General features: G+C 39.1%; 2 protein-coding genes across 4 annotated transcripts; both read left to right on the forward strand.

Annotated features, from left to right (window-relative positions):
• The first annotated feature begins 1,582 nt into the window (after positions 1-1,582).
• Positions 1,583-12,595, forward strand: cul4b (cullin 4B). Its single transcript, XM_038699728.1, has 20 exons — positions 1,583-2,527; positions 3,784-3,899; positions 4,025-4,128; positions 4,277-4,346; positions 5,253-5,326; positions 5,413-5,575; positions 5,766-5,855; positions 7,392-7,474; positions 7,561-7,628; positions 7,807-7,925; positions 8,041-8,233; positions 8,340-8,444; positions 8,532-8,642; positions 8,744-8,829; positions 9,875-9,982; positions 10,085-10,198; positions 10,294-10,399; positions 10,521-10,693; positions 10,779-10,931; positions 11,404-12,595. The coding sequence occupies exons 1-20, from the start codon at positions 2,035-2,037 to the stop codon at positions 11,497-11,499; spliced, it is 2,625 nt and encodes an 874-aa protein (XP_038555656.1). The 5' UTR covers positions 1,583-2,034; the 3' UTR covers positions 11,500-12,595.
• A 240-nt stretch (positions 12,596-12,835) lies between these two features.
• lamp2 (lysosomal-associated membrane protein 2) lies at positions 12,836-23,638 on the forward strand. Of its 3 annotated transcripts, none has more exons than XM_038699731.1 (9): positions 12,836-12,994; positions 15,280-15,395; positions 15,910-16,120; positions 16,228-16,389; positions 16,480-16,679; positions 16,767-16,886; positions 17,337-17,391; positions 17,483-17,653; positions 22,396-23,638. In XM_038699731.1, exons 1-9 carry the CDS (start codon positions 12,949-12,951, stop codon positions 22,536-22,538), a joined length of 1,224 nt encoding a protein of 407 aa, XP_038555659.1. In that variant the 5' UTR covers positions 12,836-12,948; the 3' UTR covers positions 22,539-23,638. The 3 variants fall into 3 exon arrangements, with proteins under 3 accessions (XP_038555659.1, XP_038555658.1, XP_038555660.1); XM_038699730.1 differs by lacking the exon at positions 22,396-23,638 and adding an exon at positions 21,327-22,201; XM_038699732.1 differs by lacking the exon at positions 22,396-23,638 and adding an exon at positions 18,179-21,130 and having other exon boundaries at positions 12,837-12,994.

Raw genomic sequence — 23,638 nt, forward strand, 5'->3', positions numbered from 1 at the left:
AGTGCAGTCCTTTGAACAGCTAAGATACTGCGCAGAACCCTCAAACTCCCAGGACGCTGGTGGAGGACCCCAGCTTGAGGATGACACATACCACCCCAAAACATGTGAGAGGGGGATTTCTTTTTTTTAAAGATATAAATATAGATTGAAGAATTATTGTGAACCAGTTCAGTTGTGATGAAGAAGTTATAAGAAGAAATGCCAACACTAAATCTGAAGGATAACATTTCCCTTTTATTTTTCTGTCTTCCCCCCAGTGCCTGTAGGTTTTTCCTGTTAGGTCATCTTTAGCTGGCCTTAACCAAAAACAACAAATCTATCTGATGTTTAAAGTCCAATGCTACATCATATTGGAATCTATTACTAGCCATGAGTTATACTCTGTAGTATAATCTGTGGAGCCAGTAAGTTCTTGTAAACATTCTTGTAAGACTCAACCTTGTAAGATTCCCAGAGACACCGATATCTGCTAGCCTGACGCCTGAGCTACTGTCTTTACCTCAATTCAACAAGAAGGTGCCCCTCTAAAGTGCAGAATCATGGAGGTCAATGAACTTGAAAGCAAGACAATTTGTTTGTAACTATCTGTATACACTATGACGTACCTCGGAGTGCACATGGACAATAAACTGGACAAAAATATTCAAGCCCTCTTTAGGAAGGGCCAGAGCTGTCTCTTTAACCTCTGCTGGACAATGCTGAGGATGTTTTATGAGTCTGTTGTGGTCAGTGCTATCCTGTTTGCTGTTGCATGCTGGGGAAGCAGGTTGAGGGTAGAGAACGCTAACAGACTCAACACACTGATCTGGAAGGCCAGTAACATTGTGCGTGTGAAGCTGGACTCTCTGTAGGTGGTTTCAGAGAGGAGGATGCTGTCTAAGCTACATGTCATCTTGGACAATGTGTCCCATCCACTCCATGATGTACTGTTCAAACACAAGAGCACTTTCAGTGATAGACCCATCCCTCCTAGATGCACCACAGAGCACCACAGGAAGTCATTCTGTCCTGTGGCCATCAAACTCTTTAACTCTCAGAGTGTCAAACTCTTAATCAGTAACAATATCTGACAAATGTTTCTCTGTAATAAATACTCAATGTGCAATTTTATGTGCTTCAATATCTTGCTTACTCTGTCCTAATATTGTAGTATTTAAGGATATCCATTCCACATCAACTCTACCACTACTCATTATTAATATTAGTATTTAATAGTATTTATCATGTCACTAAACTCTTTATATTTATATGTAAATTTGTATCCATTCAATTTGACCATTTCTGGTAATTCTGTAAAATACTGTACATCACACTTTATATTTTTATATTTGTATATTTCACTATATTTCCTAGTTACCTATAACTTTATATTATTATTCCTATTCTTTAATATCTTGATACGCAAAGTGAGCAACTGTTACAAAGAGTTTCCCCTCGGGGATCAATAAAATATTTCTGACTCTTGAACTTCAGAGTTCTTGGCGTTGGTGTGGCGCCATCTTGTGTCCAGAACAGTTACAGCGCTGCTAGTCGCTATAAAAAAAACACGCTTGTGCAAAAAGTACTTTTGGACAAAGTACTTCCGGTGGGGTCACCGACTAGCATTTATGAGCGAAATTTTCCCCGTGTTTACCAGCGGATGTTTTCCTATCATGTGAGCCTTATTTTTGCCGTAGCTTAATTTCTCTTGTAAATAATCTTCTTTAACGGCCGCCTCACTTCTCTCGCTGAACGGCTGTAACGCTACAACAACGCGGTCAGACCAAGCGAGGCAAAAAGAGGAAGCAATAGCCAACCATCTTTCTTCTTCTGCCAGCAATAACAAGACACAAGAGACACGGATAGATTCAAGTGGAGCTGTGTAGTTTGCAAATTATTTTCTGTTTTATACTGGATAAAGGATTTGTTTTTTGGTGTAACACCTCTCCGTGTTAAGATAGATAAAAGCTACCGGACACTGAGCTCATCCCCCTGGAAGCCTGGAAGTTTCGGATCAGAAGACTGGCTATTAAGTATTAGTATTCCCGTTTTTTCATGTTTCCAACAGGTTTATCTTCCCCTAATCCCCCACCACCGCCAACTCAGGAGGCTAGACCAGCAGCTAACGTTACTGATGTCAAAAACGAGAGCGGCAACATCACATCTACGAAGAAGAGGAAAATAAACGGCTCGGAGAGGGAAGACACTACTGGCACGATCTCTTCTTCGCCTCCCAAGACCCTGAATTCCTCCTCCTCCTCTTCTTCTTCCTCCTCCTCCTGCTCTCCCACTCCGCTGCACATTCAGAAGAAGTTGAGGTTTGAGGATTCAGTGGATTTCATTGGACTGGATGTGAAAATGGCTGAGGAGGCTGCTGCTGCCGCCGCCGCTGTTGCTGCTTCTTGCTCCAATAACAAAAGCAAAGCCGTGTTCCTGTCCGGTGGCGTGGGACACCATGCAAACGGACTGACGAAAACCGCAGGCTCCGGCACCTTCTCCAACAGTAAACCCGGGGCAGCCAAGAAACTAGTCATCAAGAACTTCAAAGGTAGCAGATAACACTCGTGGACAACGTGATCCAAGCTCTCAAAATCATTCACTGACAGTAGTATACAACTTAAACTCAAGTGCTTACCAGTCCCCAAGGCGCTGTGGTTGTCCAGAATTGTAAAATTGTGATATGAGACTAGATCTCGTCTGGGTTTTAGTATTGTCTTGCTCCTAAAGGCTGCATTACAGCTAAAATCATATGAACCTATGTGTGTTAACAATTAAGAAATGTGTCAGACGTGATAAACCATGTCAAATTTCCCAGAATGATACATGTCATCTTGGTTTCACTGCTGTGTCAATATGTTCAGTTCAGTCAGAAGAAATTAATGTATATATGAAAAGAAAGATATTTGTTTAGTCAAACAAGTTAAAAGTCTTATTAGGAATTGCTGACAAGAATAGAAAAAGACTAAGCCTTGGTGATACTTTCATTAGATTTTTTTCTGAAATTTGATAACATTTTTTATTAAAATTTTTAAAACTAGTTATTAAAATTGTTTGACACATACAAATAATTGGCCCTGGTGTATTGCGCAACAGCAGAACTCAGGCCATCGCTTTGAAGAGTTTGATTATTTTAGCCTATCCTTGAATAATATCCAGATTCATATTGTTGTAAAGATTTCATCCGTATTTACATTTTTTGTTGTGTGTGTGGATCAGATAAATTTTAAGTCAAGATCTCGTTTTTTTTTTCAAGAGAGACCTGAAAACAAGAAACATTCATAGTCAAGACAACCAACACACAACAGTTTAAAAATCAAACAAACAAGAAATCAAGAAGCAAATAGATTTAATCAAGAAATAAAGGAGTAAAAAAAAATTAGATCTCTTATTCTCTCTCTAGTATTTAAAAGATGTATAATACCTGCCAAGCGTTAGTGTGAACATATAGAATATCATGTTGAGTAGTTATTTCATTGTGCACCGCAGTTACAAGAGAGAAGAGATATGAATACCATGAGTTGGTTACCTCAATTGTCAGTAATGAACATATTACCGAGCTCTGATGATATCTTCGTATTACAGTAACCAAAATCTCCTGACTAATAACACAGTTCAGGAACCAGATATTAGATTTTTTTCCTCATCACTATCGCTTGGCTGTACTTTTAAATAGAAACAAATACAGTTGTAAAAGTAGCTCTGGTGACAGTGCCTAGCCCCTTGAGGTCTGCTGTTTGCCATTCTGGGCCTGCTAAATGTTACGGTGTTATCAGAACAGTTTGTGTTTTTGTTTTGATCACACAGAAAAACCCAAATTGCCTGAGAACTACACACAGGAGACGTGGCAGAAACTAAAGGAAGCCGTCGAGGCCATACAGAACAGCACTTCAATCAAGTACAATCTAGAGGAGCTCTACCAGGTATCACTACAGACCTGCTGGCCTCTCAGAGGAAGGCTCACTGTATTCATGCCCCTTACGGAAATAGAAACAGCCTTCTCTCCAAATTATTTTTGTGACACCTTGTTTTTTTTTTGTCCCCGCAGGCTGTTGAGAACCTGTGCTCCCATAAGATATCTGCCAAGCTTTACAAACAGCTGAGGGCCGTGTGTGAAGACCACATCAAGGCACAAATTGATCAGTTCAGAGAATATCCTTTTACGCTCTCAGTTCATCTTCAATTTCTGTCACTGGATCTTTCCACTTGTTAATTGTACATAGCCTAGTGTTAATAATGCAGTCATATTGCATTTAAGCTCTTGAATGAAAGTGCACTTTTTCCTTAACCTTGTTCATACGGATGCCCTGGACAGTGTGCTTTTCCTAAAGAAAATTGACAAGTGCTGGCAGGATCACTGCAGACAAATGGTATGTTTTACAACTGGACTAATTAAGTTGGTACTTGTCCTATCCCTCGAACTTATGTTAATATATTCCTTTTTACGTTTAAAGGGGTATTACACTGATTTAGTGTTCTGCAAAGTTGGGGGACTTTTCAGAGACATTTTTAAAAAGGATGCTAACACTCAAAGCAGCAGAGGCTGAGTTATTCTCACTGTTAGTCCCTCGTATGGTTCAAGCAATAGTGTCCCTCATTAGTCCTTCCTGCCTGGTAAATAAAAAGCTTCGCAAATATCGCCAGCTTGGATATTTGACGAGCCAGTTAGATAGGTTGTGCGATGCATTATACATTACATTATACAGTGATACCCCTGTCATGGATAGAAAATGTAATATCACATTGTCAAGTGTCTCTGCTGTTAAAACTTTAGCTGAGAGCAGCTCTACCAGTGTACTATAATAAAAAAGAGAGAGAGTTAGAAATTAATGTAGGAAGTGACATGTGTAAATATCTCAAAAAACTCAAAACAAATACTATTTTTAACAGAAAGTCCGTATTTTGGATTGTAGTTTAACCCATCAGCGTGTCACTGGGGACCTGGGGAGATAATGGCGTTATACGTGAAATCCTATATAAGTCTCAAACTCCTAAACCCCCAGCTCGAAACACAGGCCTGCTGTTAAAAGAATGTAAGCTACAAACTCCTTCCAAGATCAAGGTTGTTTCATCAGGCTTTAGAAAGCTCCTTCACAACCAAAGAACATAATACACAACAGTTTTCACAGCCTGGAAAGGACTGTGCGATGAGTAAACTGATCTCCATGTCTAAAGTTGCCCCTTTTAATTTGAATCAGATGAGCAAATGGTTAAAAAAGAATCACAATGTTGTAAGTGCTTATTTCTAATTGTGAATGTTTGCCATTGTTCCACAGATCATGATTAGGAGTATATTTTTGTTTTTGGACCGCACCTACGTTTTACAAAATTCAATGCTTCCATCAATCTGGTGAGTGATCTCTGACATCAACTGTCATCAGCATGAGGCTGATTTTCTGTTGAAGTGTGTGTTGAACAGGCTGCTCTGGTCTGCAGGGACATGGGTCTGGAGCTGTTCAGGTTCTACATCATCAGTGATCTGAAGGTCCAGAGTAAAACCATTGACGGGATTCTGCTGCTCATTGAGAGGGAGCGAAACGGGGAGGCGATAGATCGCAGTCTACTGAGGAGCCTGCTGAGCATGCTCTCTGACCTGCAGGTAACTGACCGTTTTCATTATTTTAATTATCAATATATAAGTGGAAAATGTAAATCTGTAAGCCTGGATCACCTGACTGTCATCTTGTGCCACAAAAAAAAAAAGATTATCTGCACAGGGGTGTGATAAGTTGTCAGTTTCCTGTTGATAAAGGGCTTTAATGAAGCTGTCTTCTCTCCGTCCCTGACAGATTTATCAAGACTCCTTTGAGCAGCGCTTTTTGGAGGAAACTAATCGACTGTACGCTGCAGAGGGACAGAGGCTGATGCAGGAGAGAGAGGTGATTCATGCGACCCTGTTTGTTGGTTCTGATTTCAGTGAATAACTGGCCAAATATAAACAATCTGATTACACTGTTTATGTCCCGGGTATTCACACATCTAAAACACTGAATGGCAACATCAGGCCTTGATTTTAGACTTTCAGATAAAACCACACACAACAAGAGCTAGGAGAATAAATAGTGCGTTGTGAGCAAAGGTTTTATTTTATCTCCGCATTCTGTTTAAGACAACAAGTACAGCAGCTGTGTTTACTTGCTGACATGTTGGATTGAGACATTTGCACTCTGTATTGTCTCAGCTCAGAGTTTGATGTTTTGCCATAGATTGTCAGAATAAATTAAAGTAAAATGGTTATTTATTTTTGAGGCTTAAGGGATTTACTTAAAAAAAACTTACATGAATAAATTTTAGACTTTACTATATGTACAAGCAAGAAATAACTGTTAAAGTAAATGGCTTATTAAATCTTGATGCTAATATTTAAAACTATTATTGTCAACTCATTTAGAGATTAGTTTAGGGTAGGAAATAAGGCTAGCTGAGGTTAGTATCATCTTTGAAACGTTCTTCAAAAACACCTCATTTACATATAATTCTTGTCCTACAAAGCTGTAATAACCACTTAACCACCACAGTCCTGCTATAAATCCTGCTATAAATCCTACCTTTTATGACAGTTCAGATTTTTAACAGAACTGTTTTAGAGAGATGTTGAATTAATTTATCCACATTTATATCAATGAGTTTAGGCTAAATAACAGAAACAGCACCACAAACTTCTTCTTCTAAAATTACCATACAGTGGAATCAACACATGTTGTATTATACTGCATCAGGTAGGTAGGTAGGTATAGTTAGAGTGAAATTGAGTTTTGTAACTGCCTTCTGCTACATATCAGACAATATACATTAATACAGAATCAATTATGAAAAATGGTAAACAGAAATAACTATCATCACTGGAGCAGTCTGATAGCTTGGGGGGAAAAGCTGCTCTGCAGTCTGGTGGTGTGGCAGCAGAAACTTCTATATCTCTTCCCCGAAGGCAGCAGGGTGGGTACTGTCCTTCAGTATCGTTTGGGCCCTGCGCAGGCACCTCACCTCACCGATATCACTGATGCTCAGGAGACAGGTACCAATGATCCTCTGAGCCGTTTTAATCACCCGCTGCAGAGCCGTCCGGTCCTGGGCCGTGCTCCTCCCATGCCAGTTTGTGATGTTTCCAGTCAGGATGCTTTCTATTGCTCCTCTGTTAAACCTGACAAGAACTTGGCTTGGGAATTTGGCCTTCTTCAGTTTTAGCTACGTATACCTAATAAACTGGCAACTGAGTGTATACTGTTAATCTAATTTGTGACCTTGGGGAGTTTGGTGTTGCTAACCCTGAACCTTAATGTATTGGAGAAAAGCAGTATGTTAAGGCACATATGAAATTTTGTTTTGGGTGTTAGAGGCTGTATCCTTAAAGTAGTTAACACTATATTGTATAAATTTTAAATAACCCTCCCTTTTTTTTTTTTTTTTTTTTGTAGGTACCTGAATATCTCCATCATGTCAACAAACGCTTGGAGGAGGAGGCTGACAGAGTCATCACATATCTAGATCAGAGCACACAGTGAGTGTTGAACTGTAGTATTCAGTTTGCAAGTTAACACTGACAAAGATTCATTTGTAATCTGAGTGTTTGTTTTCCCTGCTCAGAAAACCACTCATTGCTACTGTGGAGAAGCAGTTGCTGGGTGAACATCTCACGGCAACTCTGCAAAAAGGTACACAAAGAGTAAATACTTGATATAAACATATACATCAGTAGCATTACAGCAGTTAAGTGAATGTGTAGGATGTGTATGATTTTAAACTATCTGGCATGTCTGACTACATACTGGGTCTTGAAAGTATAAAAGCAGAGTTCTGACCTTTTGACTTTCTGTTGTTGGAAACTTCCAGGGTTGACTCACCTGCTGGATGAGAACAGAATTCAGGATCTGTCTCTTCTCTATCAGCTGTTCAGTCGAGTGCGAGGTGGTGTTCAGGTCCTCCTGCAACACTGGATAGAGTACATAAAGGTACGACTGCAGTTATAGTTATAAAGGTCTTAATATTATGTGCAACAAAGACGCTGAGCTGTTGTTGGTAACCGTTCTCCATTGTTTCCCGGTGTCTTGGAAATCCACTTTCTAGGCTTTTGGAAGCACAATAGTAATCAATCCTGAAAAAGACAAAACAATGGTGCAAGAGTTACTGGACTTCAAAGACAAGGTGGATCACGTCATCGACATCTGCTTCATGAAAAACGAGAAGTTCGTCAACGCTATGAAGGAGGCTTTTGAAACGTTCATCAACAAACGGCCAAATAAACCTGCAGAGCTCATAGGTCAGTAACTAAGCATTTTCCCCATTCTTAACTGCTGCACCGTCACTAACTAAGCATACAGTCGTGCTCTTCACGAAATAACATGTACTATAAATATGCTTGTCAGCAAAACACGTGGATTCAAAGCTAAGGGCAGGAAACAAAGAGGCAACCGATGAAGAACTGGAGAAGATGCTGGATAAGATCATGATTATCTTTAGATTCATCTATGGTAATATTTACTATCACATTGGTTTCAGTTCAGGATTTGTCTCCCCTCTGTGTGTTGTCCTGAATGTAATAATAAGTGTCATTACAGGAAAAGATGTTTTTGAGGCCTTTTACAAAAAGGATCTGGCCAAGAGGTTGCTAGTTGGAAAAAGTGCCTCTGTGGATGCTGAGAAATCGATGTTGTCGAAGCTGAAACATGGTCAGTCACTTCTTAATACACTCAAGGCAAAATAAATTGCAGGAAGGGAATCTTGACCTTGAATGCACATTTGACTTGTGACCTTTTTGGTGTTTGCACAGAATGTGGAGCAGCATTCACCAGCAAACTGGAGGGGATGTTCAAGGATATGGAGCTCTCTAAAGACATCATGGTGCAGTTCAAACAGGTGAGAACCCCAACAGTGATTTCAGTCAGTGTGAGTTTTACACTTTACTCTTATGATAGTGAGATTATGTATAGGGCAGTTTTCACACAGACATTAGCATGCTTTGGGCAATTGGGTACTTGCTATTAGAGCTCCAATTTAACTTTATTTTCATTACCCACATAATCTGCTGGTTCTTTTCTTCATTTAATAGCTTAAACGTTGCACCTGTATGTATTTCAGAAAATGTTGGAAAATTGTGGGGTGGGGGTTGTTAGCGGGATATATTATTATTAGTTATACTTTTCTTTCAGTTCTCTTTCCCCCTCCAACACACACACACACACACACACCCACCTCTGGTCTCTTACTGCAAACTCACCGGCTTGCCCCACCTCTTTCTGTTTCTCACTCCCTGTATGTGTCTGCTCTGCTGATTTTTCTCCATCAACAGTACAGTTTATAAAATCGCAGAAAAGACACAGAACTCATCTTTTGGATTTTTCCACTCGCTAGTGACATACCCTATGGAAACGATCAAAACCAACGTGGTACCGAAAGACATGCACTAGTGTGCTCACTGTTCACTGGTGCTTTACCTAGTCCATGCATGTAAAATGTCCACCGCATCAGCGTCTACCCAGCGTACCAGATAACAAATTGGGTTGCCAAATATATCTGGGCGGCCCACCCAAGTAAAGTCTATATGTGGGGAAACACTACAATTAATCAGTCAATGGTGTTTCAGCTCTTCCTCTAAGCTCCTGGTAGATTACTGTAACAGGAATAGCATGTTTCTCCTGATTGACTTGCATTCGTCTCAGCAAAAGATAAAGTGATTGTCAGCTTGATAAGTTTCCAGCGTTTTAAATTCCTTTCTCAAGTTATTGTAATCAACTGTGTAGTATTTTGGAATCCAGTAAGCCTTCAAACGCATGGATTTGTTATTCAGACTGGGCGTCGTGGCTCATATTTCATCATCCTGCTGGCACCTGAAAAGGCATGCCCTCACCACCACCAGTGTGGTGTGCAGGTGGATATCACGTCTCATTTTGTGTTTCTGTAGTATATGCAGTGCCAGAACATTCCTGGCAACATAGAGCTGACGGTGAACATCCTCACGATGGGTTACTGGCCGACCTATGTCCCGATGGAAGTGCATCTGCCTCCAGAGGTTAGTGTTGAGCAGATGTTGAAATTTTCAGAATTTGCTGTTTTTTTTTAACCTTCCGTGCAGTAAGTGTGTTGCTTTGAAACACCTCTTATCTTTTTCTAGATGGTGCGACTGCAAGAGATCTTTAAGACATTCTACCTGGGCAAACACAGTGGCAGGAAGCTGCAGTGGCAATCAACACTTGGCCATTGTGTCTTAAAAGCTGAATTTAAAGAGGTAGAGAACACATTTCTAACAGTACTCAGGTGTGTTTTGCTCACTCTATAAATTAGCTAAATGTGAATTGATCTCTTTGATTTCTCTTACAAAAGGGCCGGAAGGAGCTGCAGGTGTCACTTTTCCAAACACTTGTGTTACTGATGTTTAACGAAGGAGAGGAGTTCACCCTGGAGGAGATTAAACTGGCAACAGGAATAGGTCTGTATGATCACATCAAAATTTGGTTGGCAGCACTTTGATGAAGAAACAAGGATTGTCAAGTACTCATTATGCAGCACAGCTGATCTAAAACAATGCTTGCGTGTCTGTTGGTTGACAGAGGACAGTGAACTGCGTCGTACACTGCAGTCACTTGCTTGTGGGAAAGCACGTGTCCTCACCAAAATCCCAAAAAGCAAAGACGTGGAGGATGGGGACAAGTTTTCTTGCAATGACGAATTCAAACACAAACTCTTCAGGATCAAAATAAACCAGATCCAGATGAAAGAAACGGTATTAGTATTATCTTGCAGTAGTCTCCTCACTTCAAGGCCTTCAAGGTGTTGGTGAATTATTTTAACTAATTCTTTTCTCCCAGGTGGAGGAACAAGCCAGCACCACAGAAAGGGTCTTTCAGGATCGTCAGTATCAGATTGATGCCGCCATCGTGCGGATTATGAAGATGAGGAAGACTCTGAGCCATAATCTTCTGATGTCTGAGGTGTACAACCAGCTCAAGTTCCCTGTCAAGGTGATTAGCAAGGCACTGAATTGCTGTATTAACATGATTTATATAGGGCATGAGTGTTAAATTGTCTATTACTGTTTCACCCTCAAAATCTGTCCATCCATTTTCTGTTGTCCATTGTCCCTGTGCAGAGTCACAGTAGTTGTTTTGTTATTGTTCATTTAAAACTGTTTATTTAAAACTGCTTCGGTTTCAAAATTCATGAATTTTCATTATGTATCAGATTTATTTGTATACCATATTAATTGGAGAAGAGAGTATTATTGCCCATCAGCTACTGGATTTCTTAGGGCAATATTGATCGTGGGTGTGTGTATTTAGATACTAAAAGAATATGCACTCTGACATATCTTTGAATAATGCGGCTTATATAAATCAGCTTTTCGCTGTGATTACCTCACACCTCAAAGTTTAAAAATATCCAGAAATGCTTGCATGTGCCTCGTGTGTTAACCTCTGCCATCTTCCCTTTCAGCCTGCTGACTTGAAGAAAAGGATAGAGTCTCTTATTGACAGGGACTATATGGAGCGTGACAAGGAGAACCCCAACCAGTACAACTATGTGGCTTAGAGAAGGAAAAAAGTGACAGAGGAAAAAGAGATGCAGGTGGTCCAGTCAGGCTGAGGTGATTCTCTAAATCTTTTGCTCCAGTGGACGTTAACATTATCATCTTCAACCCAGCGACCGACAAGTGAATGGATACAGCTCCACAGGATTTTTGTCAGGGGTCTTGTGATCCTGTGGACTGCATGCCCATTGAAAAGAGAATATTGTCCATGTTTCTCAGTGCCTCTGAGAGAGTTGAGCTACTGTGGACAGACAAAGAAGACACACAAATGTTGTTCCGTTTGCTCTTTTTTTAAATGGAGAGGAAAAATATTTATTTTCAAACTTAGATTCTTCTTTGTTCATAGTTTGATTCAATATGTTGTTTATTATCAAGTCACTTTTTTCTGTGTTCACTCAGTATCCCAAGCAAATGCTGACACTTAACAATGCTCTAAATGTATCACGTGTTAAAGAGAAAAAAAGGATCCAAAAAATTAAATTGATGCTTGTTTCTTCAGTCAATGTCAAATGTGGGACTATTGGACTTACATTTACACTAGGGAACTGACAAGTTGGGGAATATCTGTGTTATCCTGCAGCAGAGTTTTAAATTTTTTAAGGCCATGTAGCCCTCTGATAAAGCTGTGATCATGAACACACAAAGAGTTCAAAGCAGAGTTTGTGCCAAAAAAAGGAGCACTTCTTTTGTTATAGGGTGTATTCAAGCTGCTAAAACAGTTCAGTTGTACAAGTATATGCATTTAAGTTTTTTTCGTTTGTTCTGTCTATGTTTTTGTACATACTTCACAAAAGTGGCATTTTAAATGATCTCATCTGACAGTCAACTGCTTTTTAGGTTGGGTTTTTTTTTTTTGTTAACCCTTAGTAAGTATACTAAAAGCACAACATCAGAGCCCCATCTTCCCCAGTATCATAGCCCATACATACACTATATTTTTTTTGTATGTCTACCTGTGGGGCTTGCAGGCCTTGCTGAAAAGTGGGGGGAATGGGAGTGGATTGCCTCATCATGAGGAAATATATGATTAGACATGCCATTGTTTGTATGAGTCTGTTAGATTTATTGCTTCAGATTAAAATAACTGTTTCAATCGGGTTTTCATTTTATTAATGATTGATTCCCAGAGACATTTCACTGTCTTGTATGAAAACAGCCAATTAGGAAGCATTTTTGTCTGAAGCCAGTAAGTTAAACATTCACTTTCTCTGCGAGCCTTGAAAATGCATACAGTACAATAGCTAACTCAATATAAGGAGGAGAAAGATTTAAAAGCTAGACTGTTGGTCCACACCTCTTCTTGTTTGACACACTGGTCCCTGTCATATGACTTCCGATTTCCTGGTACAGTCGGCGGCGGTAGAGCTACATCCCAAACAGCTGACTGAGCGTCCCTATCGAGGTGTTTCATCTTCTCTTCGGTGGCTGATACTCCAAACTACTGGGCGATCATGAACCGACACGCTGCATTTGTTTTACTCCTCGCCTTTGGAATCGGTATGTATCATCAGCGTAGTTAGTCTTTAAATCGACTGCAGAAACAGAAAATAAATGATATGTGATTCTGCGAAGAGACGTGATTAAACTTGTGGGACACTCTGGGCCTGGTGCTTCTGGTCTCAGGCTAAACGCCGCCCAGGAAAACATATTGAAGTGAAACTTCGTCGTTTTAAATTGTATTTAATTTGTAGACAAAAGGGTGAATTGACAGCACAGGCCTTAAAACGAAACCACTATCGCCTGTTAATTCGCGGAGCAGTCTATAGTCGTGATGTTTAGCTAATTAATTTAGCATGAGTGCTAATTGTTACCTACGTCAGACTGGAACAGCGCGTAACGTTAGTCTCCGCTTGCAGCTCAAGAAACTAAAATTTTCCACTCAACTGCTGTTAATCTTCAACCAAACTATGCCCTAAAACTAACTGTCAAACCAGCTTTAACGTTATATACTGCCAATCCGTAATGTGTTGACCAGTCAACAGTAGCTAGCCAACTTAGCCGTTAGCTTACTGGTTGGATAACACTTGGTGTGATGCTAAACTTTGAGTTGATAAAATTTTAGACCGTCTGAGTCATATCTGCGGCTAAATAACGTTAGCCATAGACAGCAAAGTTAAGAGAGTAAAGATTGTGTATAACCCCCGTTGACACAACATAAAACGCACTAGTATTAACGTTAAGCTAACTGGCTAAAATAGTTAGCATTAGCTACGTTTTTTTTCTTCTTCAGTTTACAGTAAGTTAGCGCGTGACAGTACAAGTAGAACAGTTCGGCTGACGTTGTGTGATTTAGCAAACTAACGTTAGCTTACTAACTGACAGCGGTTGGTTACATAACTGTGAACACAGTAACGTTATGACTCCAGAGCAACCGGTATTATAAAGCAAACAGCCATCACTGTAAACAAGATATCTTTTAATTTCAGAGAGCGTTTTAAATTAGGAATCAACTAAATCCATTTGTTGATACTAGTGTTACATTTACTTGATGCGATGTGATTTAGCAAGCGTTACTAGTTTTATGTGAGTAGACAATTTGGTTCGAAAAGAAATTCATATGGTTGCATGCCAACCTGTCCTCCACTGTTAGCCATGAGAGACTGGCATGCGCACTGTATGTGTGCATGTACGTGCGGTAGTTGATATGAAAGTTTACCTTCATTGCTGACAGAGACAGTGTACGCCAAGTTTTGTGCCCGGTTAGGAATTTCAGCTATGTTGCCACTGCACATGTTTTTAACATTAATTATCACATACTGTATTTTGACAGGCGTTGCTAGAAATGGGCTTTTTTTTGCAAGAACAACTGAAAATAATTTTTAAAGAGTGTACTTTCGTTTTCAAATGTTTTATTGTTGTCCACTATAGTCAACCTGGTGTCATATAACTATTGCATATGTAATAAATATTTCATAAAAACCATTATGTGACAGGTAGTAGTATATTTTTTTAGCAGTAGTTGTGTGGGATGTTATAAATTCACATCCTGAAATTGACTTTTGTACATTAAATTAGGTGCCTGAAATTATGGACTTGTGTCAACATTAGTTCTATTTAGAGTTCACAAAATTACAATATGAAGTTGTATTACAACTTGCACCAGCACGTACCTTGAGATCCTCGGGCAGAGGGCTGCTGTCTGTTCCAGAGTCTCGACTGAAAACTAAAGGGGACAGAGCGTTTGCTGTCAGGGCCCCGAGGCTCTGGAACAGCCTGCCCGAGGAAATCAGGTCGGCTGAGTCAGTGAACTCTTAAGTCCCTTCTTAAAACATACTTTTATAGGAGAGCCTTTCCCGATCTTATTTGACTTCATTTTATCCCTTTTATTGTATTTTACTAATTTTATATTAATCTGTATTTTAGTCTTTTCAATGTTTTCATGCTCTTATCTTGTTTTTTTGTATTATTCTTTACACTTGTTAAGGCACTTTGTAACTTGTTTTTGAAAAGTGCTCTACAAATAAGGATTATTATTATTATTATATTATTATTAGTGCATGGCATTGGCTGTGGAGTTCATCCAATGTCAGCTGGAGGATGGTGGTGGTTTGCCTAAAAATGTCTGGGTTCTTAGTCTCAATTTCTGTTATATAATAAGCTCTTATCTAAATCTAATCGTACCTTTATATTGGAACAGACAGACATATGAAGTGTCCATAAAATTCCATATTTGTTTCTATATTTTTAGTGAAGAGAGTAAACTATTCCAATTTCCAAATTCCAACTGGATGAATTATTAATTATAATATAGAAAATAGAGTAATTATTGTTTTTCTTTTCAGTCTTCCAGCTGTCACATTGCACTGAGGTGAATGTTACAGGGAAAGATGGCAAGTTATGCCTCTATGCCAATCTAATGGTCAACTTCACCGTCTCATATGAAATAACTGGCAATAAGGTGAGTGTCTGGTCTTAGTCACATGAACCACAAGATGTTCTGCTATGTCCAACTGAGTTTGGTGTATTTAGTCAGGCTACACAGTGTCCTTATCAGACAACATTTGTGGAGGGAAGCATATGTTGTCATGCAGATTGCGATTGTAATGTCTCCTCTTTTCACTAGTGAGTTGAAGTGTGATGGAGAGCAGCTCCCAGAAAAGTATATAATTTGAAAAAATCCTCTAATCTGTATTTATTATTCTTTGAGCTGCCTACCAGACCATCAGTTGCCTACCAGTTCCTGGCCTATTAGAATAATGTTAATGCCATGTTTATAAATACAGTGTTTTAGTTTGTTAGTTTGGCAGATGCTTAGAAACAACATATTGTTTTTTTTTTTAAGAGTTAGATATTTTTGTGTGTGTCATATTAAGTGTCATTGTAACTAAAACTGTAAATTGTTTTCCTTGGTCAAGTCTGCTTATAAACAATTGAATATCACACTAAGATAAGGTTACACTTTTCTCTTTTAGAGTGCAATAGTCGAATTTGAACTTCCTAATAACACCACAACAACTGGAAGTGAATGTGATGCTAAAAGCTCAACGTTGAAGCTTAATTTCGGAGGAGGACACTCCTGGAGTGTGAACTTCACCACCAATGGAGCCATGTACCAAGCAGACTCTATCATCTTTTCCTACAACCTCAGTGATGCGACCGTCTTCCCTAAATCTGCATTGAATGGTAACTTGTACACCTCACAGTGCAAACAAAAACTCCACAGTTGGCTGAAAAGGCCCTGTACTCATGCTGAAGTGTTTTTATTTTATTTATTTTTTTGTTTCTTTTAGACACCATAACTGTTATCGCGAAGCCTCACATTACAGATGTAGGCATGGATACTTGCTACTCCTGCAATAGTAAAGAGATGATTGAAGGTGATTCTGTCAATCAGACGCTCTGGAACGTGCTCATACAGGCTTTTGTCAGCAACGGCACCAAGAGTGCAAATAGTAAGTGCAGATGCAGTGTCACATGTCATCTTGCCTGTAATATTTCTGCCCTATTTACATTGCTTTTCTTTTTCTTTACTCCGTTCACAGTTACCACTTGTGCTGCTGATTTACCCACAACCCCTACTACCACCGCCACAACTACTTCCCCTGCCCCTCCTCCTACCACCACCCCGACACCCACCCTCCCCACACCCACCACTGGAAAGTACAGTGTTAAGCCTGATGAAAACAGCACAGTCTGTCTGTTAGCCACCTTTGGTCTGCGGATTGGTGTAATGCAAGGAAAGGTAAGTTCATAAACACAGATATGTATTTTGTAAACTTGTTACTATAGTCTTTGCTGATTTGATTTCCTTCTCTTCCTCCTGGCATAGAAATATCAGGAAATAAACCTTGAGCCTAATGGGACCAAATCCTCTGGATCATGTGGAGTCAACAGTAGTGAGCTGGTGTTGGTGTCTAACTCAATGACCATCATGTTCACTTTCGCCAATGTAAGTCCTCAGCAGTATGTTATATCCATTTAATAAACCTGTCTGGTGACATTTTCTCAGTTCTTGAAGGACCCATGAAACGGCTCTAAGATTATGATGATAATAAATTCAAAAGTCAATTTTGCAGTCATGCTACTAGAGTAGCAGAAGCTGGACATCGTATCTTGTTGTGCAATGTGTGCAACTGTGACACAGAATTTCTCCCTTTTTTTCTTTGACTTGATCTCAGTGAATAGAATATCTTTGGCTTTTGGACTGATAAAATAAGACATTTGGACTTTTTTTTTTTTTTTTTATATTTTCTGATGTTTTATAGACCAAACGATTAATTAAATAATAATCGGTCTGTGTTAGTGAGAAAGCTGCTAGAATAGGTTCTTTGTAAGATTTCATTTGTTCACAATAAATTCTTTTGATTCATATTTTCTGTTTCTAAATTTGTTTTTTCAGGACACAAAGAAATTCCGCCTGCAGGCTCTGAACGTCACTGGAAGCACAAGCTCTGGTAATTAGAAGTATCATATCCCACACAGACCAGGCACCACGCTGAGAAGCAAGCCAATGTTGTTCCTTTTTATATCTGTGTTTCTTTCAAGGTATCGCGTTTTCGGAGGGGAACACCAACCTGAGTCTGTGGGAGGCAGCTGTCGGCAGCTCTTACATGTGTAACAAGGAGCAGAACTACACCATCACCAGCTTTCTCACCCTCTACACCTTCAACCTACAAGTCCAGCCCTTTGGAGTCAAGAAGGGTATTTTCAGTACAGGTATGTTTTTCTGTAACGTCGCTCAAAGCAGACCCTGCTGAGGGAAGTGGCTGACTCTAGATGTCTACATGTTTGTACTAGGACTGGGCATTTGAAAATTGGTACGGACAGTAAAGGTTATTTTTTCATAATATTGACAGAATTTGACATATTTAAATATGTCAAATGCAGTTAAACGTTTGAGCACCCATGGAACACAACACAGGAAAATTGTATTTATTAAGGTGTAAATTTATCCCTTTGAGCAAACCAGATGTAAAAATTAAAACGGAGTGACATTTGGTTTTTGGATTTCAGAAATCCAGTCAGCAAACCCTATAGTTAAATATTCTGGGCTTTTCTCTGCTTAAAATTAAGCAATGTTTGTTCAAGATCCCTCATCACAAGTCATTTAAACAAATGTTTTTTAACGATGGCACATAATCTTAATCTGCTGTTCTGCTGCTTCCCCCGTGTCTCTCAGGATGTGTTGTTAATCAGAAAATCACTGTTTCACCTGTTGACTGACTCTCTTTTTATCTGCAGCCCATGAATGTTCATTGGATGACACCAGCATCTTAATCCCAATCATTGTTGGCGCTGCTCTGGCTGGCTTGATTCTCATTGTAGTGATCGCTTATGTGATTGGTCGAAGAAAGACTTATGTTGGATATCAGACCCTTTAAATCCAGTTTGCAATCATTACTGAAATATCACGGGGTTCCCAAGCCTGGTCCCTGGGTGTCTTGTATATGTTTAATTGGCAATTCAACAGTCAAAATCTGAAATTGAGATGTAGTTTTACAAAAATACATTTTATTATCTGCTGGGATTGACAATGAGATGTGAAATACACAGATCATTTTTGAAATGCAGTTGCTTGAAGGGTCTTTAATGATACTATAATAAGATAGTAAAATCCATGTGAAGAGGGTTTGGTGTTTTTTCTCAAGGACCAGCCTTGTCTACCCCCCCACTCCCACCCCAGTTTTTGTGTTTCTTTTTTGTTGTTTTCTGGATGTCTTTCCATTTGTGTTTTGTTAATGAGCAAGTGCAACATCCACACAACTTAAAAAAACAAATCATATATACAGATACAGCAGGACTTCTGCATTTATAGAAGCTGATGTGCGACAGTTGGAATATGTTGCTGCGGGATCCTGCACTTGCTCTGCAGTCATTCCCCTTTTGTTTTCTTTTGTCATTATTTACTCTTTGTGCACATTTTGTTTTTTACTCCTTTTAATGGTTTGACTTTTCATCCCCATAATTATTCACATCAAGACATAGAAAAACGATAAATTTCACAGCATGTCCTTCACAAATCAAAGCAAGATGTACAAGCAGCTTACTTTCTTTGTCATCAGAAATTCATTAATAAGGATGAAAGTCTACTCCATTTGGAAAGCTGTCTGTGGAAAATAAGCTTTAGCCCGTGTTTGCCCCTGTAGAGCAGGAGAAACATTGGAATTATTGTCCTAATCATGTGGCTCCAGTCATGTTAAGAATGTGAACTCAAAGTGTTTGTTGTTTGAACATTAATAGACCTTTTTCATGGAAGACATTTCGACACGTCAAGCAGTAGAAGGACAGGTGGAACTAATGACACTAACAATGGTTCATTTACATGTAAGTGAAAAGATCCTGGAACTGACAAAAGTACATGAGATGAAGCTATTGTTAGTGTTGTTTATTACACCTGTGCTTTTCTTTCTATACCATGTCAAAATGTCTGCTGTCTAAAAGGTTTTGAAAATAAACGTCAATGGTTTATTTCTCACAATACTTTTTGGCATTAGGTTTAGAAAAGGGAGAGTTTTGTTGTGTGGATATTCACTTTCAGCACAGACAATTCTGAAAGGAGAATATTTACGTATAAATGCACTAAAGCACTCTTTATATATTTGCATTATGCTGAGACTGTCGTCATATTATCTGACCTGTGTAGAGAGGCCTGGGCTTGGCCTGAGCTCTGAGGGCTGCAGCTGGATCGGGGGACGTTAACGTTCCCGAAAACTTAGTTTCAATTTTGAATATTTAAAGTTAAAAAATCATGAAGCGTTTGACTCTGGAGATTTTGTGAAATAAGCTTATTTGCTTTCTTGCAGAGTTGGATAAGAAGATTGATAGTACTCATGTCTATCTGTTAAATATAAAGTTAAAGCCAAGAGACAGTTAGCTTAGCATAAAGACTGGAAACGAGGAGGAAAAACTAGTTTAAACGATCACTTAGCATGTTTTATTTTGTTTGTTTATTCCCTGAAAAAAGGAAATGTAACAGCGTGTGGTGGTGTATGGATTAAACAAATCAAATATAACGTGTTAATTACTGATCTTTAGTTGTGCTGGTCAGTGGATTTTTGTTACCATTGGACAGAGCTAGCTGTTTTCCCCTATTATGCTATAATCGTCTGCGGGCTGTAGCTTCATATTTTGCTTGCAGACACAAGTAATTCTCTGCAAGAAAGCAAAAAATGTTATTTCCCAAAATGTTAAACCTACTTTTTTCTTTTAGTTCAGCTTAGCTGCTCTACCAGAGCCTTGTGGGTATGGTTTGATAAATTTTGTTCAACAATGCTGGCAAAGGCAAACAACGGCACATCTGTTGTCTGATTTTGATTTAAAAAATTGCTAAATCCACCGACGTATTTGATAAAATCTAATTTAAAATAGACAAAATTGTTGACAGAAAATTTTGTTTTCATGTAGGACCCTTGTTGCTCACAGAAAGAACCTGAAAGTAGGTTTCCAGGAGCATTTTAAGTCGGGGAGTTAGTGCAGGTGGCAGGGATGCGGTATCGGGGATGGATGCAAGCCCCAGAATGTGTAATGATAGAAAGCCACAGTGATACATGGTAGTAGCTGTGTATTGTTGTATAACTGCAGCAGAGAGGTGTGTACTGTACGCCTTGTTCCTACTCTTCAGGACTGGAACAATGCCGGCAGTAAACAACACTGAAAATGAGAATAGAAATATTTGCATTTTGAAATTGCTTATAAAACTCTGCTTTCCCGGGACGTTGTACATTTGTATGAATAATGGCTCTTTTGCTTGTGACTGTTGCTTTCCTGTGTATTTCGGCTTTGTATGAACTCGGTTGCCTTAATTATAAAGATGGTTTTGCAGCACTGGTGTAAATGTTCGATTTCTCATGCTTCACCTCCTGTGTTCTCAGTAAATCTAAGCGGTTCATCCTCATTATCATGACAGCTGTGCCTTCCTTAATTATAAACTTCTGTTTTGTACCTTTTTGTTAACTTGGTATGATTTGGCTCCATATTTATTTTCCTTTCACCAGTTGAGAACATTACACGCACATGTTCAGCAAAGGGAATTTGTGCTGCCAGACCATCTTGTTAAAGATCAATTGATGTGTGCTATGCGGATACAAATCACAGCTGTTAGCTATAAACAATGATCAAACTGTGTGTCAGACTTAAGTTCAGCTTTTTAGTGTTTTAAGATTTATGGAAATAAAAATGTGTTGCTGCCCTGGACACTTGAGTAAATGTTGATTCATTTGTAAAACTATTACTGTTCATGCTTTAAATACTTGGGACTACTTCAGTTAGCAGGCTACTTCTTTCTTTCAGCCGTTCATGCATTAACCGTGATTTTATTTTTTTTAAATTTTCAATTCTTCTGTACAGCCTATAAGACATTCACCTCTCTGCTCTCTTCACTCTTGTCTAGCCGAGGAATGCCAGGCTGATGCAGAGAGCTTCCTTGTTCCCATAGCAGTCGGAGTTGCCCTGCTTGCTCTCATTCTTATCGTTCTTCTGGCCTATTTCATCGGGAGAAAGCGAAACATGGCAACCGGATACGAGTCTTTCTAGTTAAAATAGCCTCATTTAGATCTTAATGAAAGGGTAGTCTGTGAATCGCTGCCTTTGCCTAATTGTGAAAAAAATATTTTACTGCCTGACTGTATTCGTAAAGGAATAGTTAGACATTTGCTCATTTGATTTCTTGCCGAGAGTTGGATGAGAAGATTGATATCACTCCCATGTCTGTACGGTTCATATGAAACTACAGCCCAGGAGCCGTGATTTTGGCCCCCATGTAAAGCCACATGTTGCCTTTATACTTTGTTTTGTTGTCCAGATTAAACAAACAAGATATAAAGAGTTAATGTGAGAGCTTTAGAGGTGCTGTTAGGCAGATTGTGTTTACGCTTGAGAGAGCCAGGGCTAGCTGTTTCTCTCTGTTTCCAGTCTGCTAGGCTAACTGGTTGCCGGAACGGACAGACACTGGAGTGCCATTGATCTTCTTATATGACTCAGCAGTTTGCATATTTCCCAAATGTTGCACTCAGGGTGCAAAATTAACTTTTTTGTCCACCAGCCAAATGGCTAGTAAATGTTTAAAGTGTACCAGCCACTCAATACGTTGTTTTGGGCTGGTGAGTGAAGTAGCAGATGGCTGGTGCTAATTTTGCACCCTGGTTGTACTACTCCTTTTCAGAATTTCCATTCATCATTCTACCTAAAATTAATGTTCATCTAGAATAACAAGTAATAACCACTTGAGTGATATCTTTTTTGTGCCTTTTTAATGACCCTTTCCTCTAATTTACACTACATATATAGTGCAGATTCCACTTTTTGGAGGTTCTTATCTCCTTTATTGCTGCCCTGCCCTCCTTCTGTAACCCTTTATGGACTATAAATATCATAAATCTCTGTCCGAGTCGTGTTTTCTGCTGACTAAACCACTAACCTGCTGTCCGTCTCCTCTCTGTCTCTCTCTTTCTGTCTGTCAGCTGAGGAATGCTTCCTGGACTCTGATTTGAGCTTTTTGGTGCCCATTGCAGTGGGTGTGGCGCTCAGCTTCCTAATCATCCTTGTGCTTATCTCTTACCTGATTGGCCGGAGGAAGAGTCGCACTGGCTACCAATCTGTATAATCCATCCCAGCTGCTCTGCCTCTCACAGCCTTTTAACCTCTTAAAAACACCTTCCTGAGCACTTTGCCGCCCGTCAGTGCATCAAAAGCATCCCAAATTTCTGCTTTTTTTTTTCTGTCTCCCTAAAAAAACAATAACTGTTAGCTTTTTAGCTTATTTCCTCGCACACAGTTTAAAATTTATCCCAGCAACCACCCCAATTGTTTCCTATGTTTAGCTTTGATGCCAACAACTAAATCAAGTACCAAAACATGTATGATCAATATTGCATTGTTTGATTGTATAATGCATGTTTTAAAAATTAAATTTATGGCTGTGAATAGCCGTCCACCTGCTCCCCAGAGAGCCCTCTCCCTCCTCCAAACCCCCAGAGAGGCTTTTTTCCTCTCGGTTTCTGTGCTGTACAATAGTATATGTGTAAATTACTCTCTTGTATAGAATTAATGACATTGATTTTTGATGACGTGAATGTACGAGCAAGCTAATAGAAATACTGTTGTCATAGTTTTCGTATTTCTTTATCCATCATGTAACATACACTAACTGCTAAATTAAATTTGGCCTGTTGCACATATAGTTACTTAATTGTAGCCTGATGAAAGGGACACTAACTTATCATGACACTTTACCACCATTGGGACCAGTTTTTTTATTGTTATTGTTTGGAAACCTGTGCTAGGTTTTTATGCTTCTGTCACTCATGTTAGGCAGATGTGTTTTCTTGAAATGTACACTTCTGTTGAAAGATTTACATTAAAGTATTTAGTGAATTAATTATAATGTTGGTCCATTATAATCCTGTTAAAAAAAAGGATATTTTGCCTAATGAGTATTGAGTCTCAGACCTGGTTTAAATCTGAACCTACATTAGTCTCCAGAATCAAACTTGGTTAAATTTACAACAATTTAGTTGTATTTTATTTATATGCTCCTTAGTTCTGTACATTCGGTCACTCCCCTCTGACAGTTTTCGTGCCTTTCTGTTGTGCACCTGAGTTGCTTGCTTGAAGCTTGTCTCCATCTGATGAAGAATGTGATGTGATAAGCTTGTTTAACACAAGTGGGGAATAAATTAAATAAAGTTTCGTTCTTGTTTTGTA

This window comes from Micropterus salmoides, unplaced genomic scaffold (assembly GCF_014851395.1).
Source record: "Micropterus salmoides isolate LMB-PRFRI ecotype aquatic unplaced genomic scaffold, ASM1485139v1 Ms_hic_scaffold_5, whole genome shotgun sequence".
In the NCBI taxonomy this organism is placed as follows: Eukaryota; Metazoa; Chordata; class Actinopteri; order Centrarchiformes; family Centrarchidae; genus Micropterus; species Micropterus salmoides.